Here is an 8,154-nt window from a genome sequence, read left to right on the forward strand (position 1 = left end):
TTATAAACTCATAACAATGTGCCTTACTATCATTGATAATAACAATGATGTGTACCTGCTAATATCGATGTCATAAAAAATCAATTAGCTAACTGTATTTGTAATCCCTTGTGTATTATACCTATATATTAACTCAAAAATTTGAAACTTTAAATGATTATATCTAATAAACGAATTAAGTTATATTAAAAATTCAAATGCCATTTACTATTAAATTAAAAACTCAAACATTTTATTAAATTAATAATATGTGTTACCATTTAAAAAAACAAAGTTGACCCCCTTACAAGGCATAAGGGATGAACTTAAAAAGTATTATATAGTTAAAAATTCAAGAATAATGTGTAACTAAAGATAATAAAAAAAAAAAATGTTTAAATTATTATTATTCTGCAAGTAATTGAGTGGGTTATGATAAAAAAATCACCCTGTATATATATTACACAGTGTATATAGTGAAATTTATTTAGAATAAACGCACCATTTTTTATGAATAATGATTTTTTAACAAAAATGTATAAATTAAAATTTTATATATTAAATATATTATGAAATTATAAAACTGTATTAATTTAATTGTAAAAAAATTAAAATTTATAATTATTTATTTATATAATACTATTTTAAATGTAAAATATTATTTATTTTTTTATAAAATAATATTTTAATCGTATACAATATAATCAACCATATGCTTTGGATAATCATTTAATTGAAATGATTTCAGTTTTAACATTTTGTCAAAGTTTTTATCATAATTTTCGAAATTCGCAATATTAGAAATCCCAAATTCTTCTAAACCATCATTATTCCCGACATCCAATATTCTATTAAAGTCTTCATTATAACCATGGTCGATAATTTTTTCATCAGTATTTTTATTACTAATTATTGGATTTTCTTTACATAAATTATCTATAATTAAAAAAAACAACAATGTTAAAAGTAAATAACATTGTAACAAACTAATTTATTTGTAACATTACGAATAATCTTATAGCATTACAATTACTTATACAATATAATTATTAAAGAATACTACCCCCTTCTATTTTTTCGTTAAATAATGATTTTTTCATAAATATAGTTGATATTATTATATTCATAATTACTTATATCAATTATTTGATTAAGAAATCAGACTACAGTTAATTTTTTCCAGTTAATTTTGAGTTTTTTCATTAATAGAATTAATAACTGTAGAATCACAATACTTGCAATAGTTATTAATGAAATTTATAATATCAATGAAAATTGTTAGCTACTTCAAAGTGGGTATAAAATAAACATTGGAATAATTAATTTTTTCATAAAAATATACAATAGTAACCTATAAAATCTGCCTTGAGAAATCATTTTTCTTACAATAAACTAAATATTTAGTATGATTCATAAAATAAATATAATTTTATTCAACACATTTAATTAAAAATTATTATTTAACAAAAAAATGTGGGGTAACATTTTTAATAAATTATGTTGTATAATATTCTAAACCTTTATAAAAGTTAGTTTTATCACATTTATAAAAACTTACCAATTATAAAAGGTTGTAAAAAGTATTTGAAATGTGAAATATCTATTTTCCTACTATCTTGTACTATATGAAATGAATTAAATGAATTTATATATTTATCTAACTCAATAAGATACATATCAACTTGTTTTTCTTTTTGCAATATTTCATTGCATAAATTCAATACGTTTTCTTCAGTGACAGTTGTTTGCGATTCCGTATTTAATTTTAATTTATTACTGTGCAAAAATGAGACTATTAAATTCAAAATATCATTTGGAAAATTTTTTTTTTTAAGTGTCTCACCAGCAGAGCATTTTATAATTATGGAAAGTTTACGAAAAATTATATCAAGAAAATTACATGCGGTATAATGAAAAATGTTCAAAGATTTGAATTGTGTGAGACAATTAATGATATTTTTGCCCAAATCATCTAAAATTGTTATATGTTTCTTTATATTTATTCCATTTTCAATTATATTCATTACAAAATGTGTGTAATCAATTATAAGTAAACCAACAGGACGAAAAGTAGCTGCAAGTAAAAGTCTTATGAAAGCTTTCACTTCCATATAAGAAAATTGATATTTTACAAAACGAAATATATCTGATAATGTTAGATAAGTTTGATCATTACACTGTATACTTAGAGGAGTAAAACGTAGAAGATCTAAAATATCTTTAGGCTTGTCATTTGTAAGTTCTATATGTCGTCTTGTCTCTGTACCATTCATCAAATTATTTTCTGACTTGTCTGTCATTAAATTATAGAAAAAAAAATTTTTCGGGAGGAACAAGGAATTTTTTTTGTTACGTTTAACTATTTCAGAATTTATTATTTTGAATATTTTGTCTCTGAGAATATATGTAGCATTAATTAATTGATCAAGATTTTCTTTTTGTACTTTCATATTGTTAGGATACAGGCCATAGTCTGATGTTGAAACATCAGAACAATTGTAATTTATATAATTTAGTAAGTTTATTACTATTCCATGATTTACTATTTTAATACCTTGTATACCTAGAAACACCTTTTTATTTTTAATATCATTATCTAAGTTATTTTTAGAAATTATATTTACCGATTCAGATAAATTATTTAAGTACAAATTTACTGCCATCAAGTCTGATGGAAAATGTTTATCATATCTATTATATAATTCTTCAACCATGTAAAATACAACGTCACCATGAGATTGAATAGCTTGTTTATACTTCTTTAAATCATCTTCATTCACTTTTTCAACATCGTTTTCCATTTGTAATAAATAATGTCCACAATACAAAAAAAAATTCAACATGTAGGTAGAGTAATCGCAATGTCGTTTTTTTGTAGTAGGATTTGCTAATGAAGAATTAAATAACAAAATTGCTAAAATTGTAAAAAAAATCATTATGATTTAATTGTAAGAATTATTTAGTGCAAATTAAGAACAAAGAAATTTGAAATAATAATACTCATTTAATTCAGTTTAGATCATTTTATTTAATAAATTTTTAATATAACATTAAAAATATATGTATTTATTCTTGTTTTTTTAACTTTAAGTAAACATTTGCAGACTATTATTTTACAGTAGCTCGTAAATAATTTCAATGGTTAATGCTATTAAGAAATATATATTTCACTTGAGATAAGATCATTTACAGAGTGATTGGATTATCGTTAACCACTAGATTGTTCTAAAATAATAATTTTAAATATTTTATTTATTTATTAACTCAAAAAATGATTAAATTATTTATATTAAATTTTAAATGTTTTTATAAATGCATTGAAAATATAAAAAAATTTATTCGAAAAACATTTAAAATTCATCAAATAAAAATTGTTTTTTTGACAGTGATTTTAATCACTGTCATAAAATTATATGAAGTGTATTTGAAACTAATTTAATAAATTTATATAATAGAAGGTGGCTTTTATTTTTTTGTAAAATAATGATTTTTTCATAAATATTTACAGATTAAAATCTAATTTCTTTTTATGAATTATAGTAAATATCAATTTCATTATAGGAAAAAATTATTTCAGTGATAGTTTTTATAAGTATCTTTCTAAAGTCAAATGAGAACATTATTAGTTTTACTATTAAATTTAGAATGGTTTAATTAAATTTTACTCCTAAAATATACTCTGAATAATAATATTCTGTTCCAATAAACCTGATATTTACTTTAATTTGAAAAAAGAAATTAAATTTTAATCTATTCACTTTTATAAAAAAATCATTAAAACAATATAAAATGAAGTCTTTGGAATTGAAACTTATGGATTAATTAGGGTTAGAAAATAAAGTCTATGCTTATTATTTTAATACCCGTAGAAGATTCGTTTGCAGTATTATTTGATTGATTATTTTCTTTTCGATATATTTCATGTATATCAAATATTTAAATACAATAATAGTTGTTAATAACACTTGTGATCAATTTATTTTTTGTCGAAATATGTACTAACTAATTTTTATACTCTGAATACTCATCGGTTATTTTATATTAAGATTTTTTTATATTAAAATGTAAAACCAATTTTTCTGCAATTTGTTGTTTTCAGTGACCTAATGACAATACTACATTATTAAAAATTTTCAAGAAAATGAAATAATAAATTCAATGTTTATATAAATAGCGCTTAAGAGATAACTAAATCTAAAATGCTCATATAATATGTTCAAATTTAAAATATGGATTTCTAGCTATTGAAAATCTATATTTTTTAATTTTTATGACTTTGTACAATTATTATACAAAATCGTAAAAATTGATGCTGTTCTTGATATTTTTCTCAATGAAGATTTTCAATTGTGAAACGATAAAAAAAAATATGATTATAATGACCTTATTGAATACTTCTAATTATTTAAATTATCCTTTTACAATGTGATAAGAATTTAAGTTGAAAAAATATTATATGAAAAAAGACCTAATGTACTTAAAGTATTAAACAACATTGAGGTTGGAAAAACTTAAAACATCTATTACCATGGAAAGTTTTGAAAGAGTAACATATAATTAAATGTGTTATCATCAGTTAAAAAGACATTATTGTAAATGTCATAAATCAAAACTTGAAATTTTTTGTATTAGACATTAAATAAATAGTTTCTTCTCAGGATACTCTTCAAACAACAGTAATAAGTTCAAAAGGTTGAAAAACAGTTTTTTAGTTTAAAATATCATTATTTAAATTACTATATTAATCTATTTTAACTTTCAACTTCATAAAAATCAGTATAGCCAATGCTGGCGTTAGATTTTGCGGGGCTCAAGGCAACTCATAATTGTAGAATCCTTGTTGTGTCAGTCGTAGGGGGATGAAGTAAGATAGATACATTCAGTAAAAATTATTTTTCTATATACATTCTTCCTAAAAATAAAACGTTAACTATGTCACTTCTAAGTGTGGTGCCCCACGAGGCATATGCACTTATTTAGATACTAATTAGGTAGATACTAATCAAAGTAAGATATTAATATAATTCATATTAATAAATTCCTTATGGTCTAAATCATAAATGTATGGAAACCACTCATTTTTCATAGACATATAGACTTTGATCCGTTAATTATAGCCCACACAATATCTTCAAAAGTACAAGATGAAAAATGATTTTTTTAATTTCACAAGTTATTAGTATCCTGCATACATAAATTAACACTAAAAAAATACCTGAAATTTGTGTTAAGTAATTAATTTTCAATGTTTTTGTATTTCTATGGCTTTTTCATCGGTCTCTTAAGTAGAAAATGATGTAATTTTTAGTGAAAATATAAAAATTTTGTAAATTAGTTTCAAATACACATCGTATAGTTTTATGACAGTGATTAAAATCACTGTCAAAAAAAAATTTTTATTTGATGAATTTTAAATGTTTTTCGAAAAACATTTTTTTATATTTTCAATGCATTTATAAAAACATTTAAAATTTAACATAAATAATTAATTCATTTTTTGAGTTAATAAATAAATAAAATATTTAAAATTATTATTTTAGAAAAATCTAGAGGTTTACGATAATCCAATCAATCTGTATATGATCTTATCTCAAGTGAAATATATATTGCCTTAATAGCATTAACCATTGGAATTATTTACGAGCTACTGTAAAATAATAGTCTGCAAATGTTTACTTAAAGTTAAAAAAACACGAAAAAATACATATATTTTTAATGTTAAATTAAAAATTTATTTAATAAAATGAACTAATCTGAATTAAATGAGTATTCTTATTTCAAAAATTCTTTATTCTTAATTTGCACTAAATAACTCTTACAATTAAATCATAATGATTTTTTTTACAATTTTAGCAATTTTGTTATTTAATTCTTTATTAGCAAATCATACTGCAAAAAAACGACATTGCGATTACTCTACCTACATGTTGAATTTTTTTTTGTATTGTGGACATTATTTATTACAAATGGAAAACGATGTTGAAAAAGTGAATGAAGATGATTTAAAAAAATATAAACAAGCTATTCAATCTCATGGTGACATTGTATCATACATGATTCAAGAATTATATTATATATATAAAAGTCATATTCCATCAGACTTGATGGCGGTAAATTTGTACTTAAATAATTTATCTGAATCGGTAAATATAATTTCTAAAAATAACTTAGATAATGATATTAAAAATAAAAAGGTGTTTCTAGGTATTCAAGGATTTAAAATAGTAAATCATGGTATACTAATAAACTTACTAAATTATATAAATAACAATTGTACTGATGTTTCATTAACGTACTATGCCCGGTATCCTAACAATATGAAAGTACAAAAAGAAAATCTTGATCAATTAATTAATGCTACATATATTCTCAGAGACAAAATATTCAAAATAATAAATTCTGAAACAGTTAAACATAACAAAAATGCATTGTTCCTCCCGAAAAATGTCTTACTTTATAATTTAATGACAGACAAGTCAGAAAGAAATTTGATGAATGGTACAGAGACAAGACGACATATAGAACTTACAAATGGCCAGCCTAAAGATATTTTAGATCTTCTACGTTTTACTCCTCTAAGTATACAGTGTAATGATCAAACTTATCTAACATTATCAGATATATTTCGTTTTGTAAAATATCAATTTTCTTATATGGAAGTGAGAGCTTTCATAAAACTTTTACTTGCAGCTACTTTTCGACCTGTTGGTTTACTTATAATTGATTACACACATTTTGTAATGAATATAATTGAAAACGGAATAAATATAAAGAAACATATNTACTAATAACCTAAATCCGAAAGAACCTATAAAGCGTAAATACAGTCCACAACAACAATATTAGATGATTTGGGCAAAAATATCATTAATTGTCTCACACAATTCAAATCTTTAAACATTTTTCATAATAACGCATGTAATTTTCTTGATGTAATTTCTCGTAAACTTTCCATAATTGTAAAATGCTCTGCTGGTGAGACACTTCAAAAAAAATATTTACCAAATGATATGTTGAATTTAATAGTTTCATTTTTGCACAATAATAAATTAAAATTAAATACGGAATCGAAAACAACTGTCACTGAAGAAAACGTAATAAATTTATGCAATGAAATATTGCAAAAAGAAAAACAAGTTGATATGTATCTTAATGAGTTAAAAAAATATGCAAATTCGTTTAATTCAATTCATATAGTACAAGCAAGTAAAAAAATAAATATTTCAAATTTCAGATACTTTTTACAACCTTATATAATTGGTAAGTTTTTATAAAGGTTATAAAGCTAACTTTTATAAAGGTTTAAAATATTATACAACATAATTTATTAAAAATGTTACCCCACATTTTTTTGTTAAATAATATTTTTTAATTAAATATGTTGAATAAAATGATATTTATTTTATGAATTATAATGAATATTTAGTTTATTGTAAGAAAAAGGATTCATCAGGGCAGATTTTATAGATTACTATTGTATATTTTTATGAAAAAGTTAATTATTCCAATGTTTATTTTATACCCACTTTGAAGTAGCTAACAATTTTAATTGAAATTATAAATTTCATTAATAACTATTGCAAGTATTGTGATTCTACAGTTATTAATTCTATTAATGAAAAAACTCAAAATTAACTGTAGTCTGATTTCTTAATCAAATAATTGATATAAGTAATTATGAATATAATAATATCAACTATATTTATGAAAAAATCATTATTTAACGAAAAAATAGAAGGGGGTAGTATTCTTTAATAATTATATTGTATAAGTAATTGTAATGCTATAAGATTATTCGTAATGTTACAAATAAATTAGTTTGTTACAATGTTATTTACTTTTAACATTGTAGTTTTTTTAAATTATTTTTTAATTATAGATAATTTATGTAAAGAAAATCCAATAATTAGTAATAAAAATACCGATGAAAAAATTATCGACTATGGAAACAATGAAGACTTTAATAGAATATATGATGTCTGGAATATTGATGGTTTAGAAGAATTTGGGATTTCTAATATTGCGAATTTCGAAAATTATGGTAGCAAAGGAAAAAACATTGATAAAATGTTGAAACTGAAATCCATTCAATTAAATGATTATCCAAAGCACATGATTGATTATATTGTATATGATTAAAATAATATTTTATAAAAAAATAAATAATATTTAATA

General features: G+C 21.6%; 2 protein-coding genes across 2 annotated transcripts; one reads left to right on the forward strand and one right to left on the reverse strand.

Annotated features, from left to right (window-relative positions):
• Window positions 1-629: 629 nt before the first annotated feature.
• Window positions 630-2,992, reverse strand: LOC126900499 (uncharacterized). The gene is made up of 2 exons (XM_050676258.1): window positions 1,538-2,992; window positions 630-915 (listed from the first exon to the last, which is right to left on the reverse strand). Exons 1-2 carry the CDS (start codon window positions 2,913-2,915, stop codon window positions 665-667), a joined length of 1,629 nt encoding a protein of 542 aa, XP_050532215.1. The 5' UTR covers window positions 2,916-2,992; the 3' UTR covers window positions 630-664.
• A 2,744-nt stretch (window positions 2,993-5,736) lies between these two features.
• On the forward strand, window positions 5,737-8,148 carry LOC126900505 (uncharacterized). Its single transcript, XM_050676269.1, has 3 exons — window positions 5,737-6,763; window positions 6,818-7,239; window positions 7,859-8,148. Coding segments are annotated over exons 1-2 (954 nt in total). The 5' UTR covers window positions 5,737-5,810; the 3' UTR covers window positions 6,819-7,239; window positions 7,859-8,148.
• Window positions 8,149-8,154: the final 6 nt, after the last annotated feature.

Source organism: Daktulosphaira vitifoliae, unplaced genomic scaffold (assembly GCF_025091365.1).
Source record: "Daktulosphaira vitifoliae isolate Bord-2020 unplaced genomic scaffold, ASM2509136v1 Scaffold_3, whole genome shotgun sequence".
In the NCBI taxonomy this organism is placed as follows: domain Eukaryota; kingdom Metazoa; phylum Arthropoda; class Insecta; order Hemiptera; family Phylloxeridae; genus Daktulosphaira; species Daktulosphaira vitifoliae.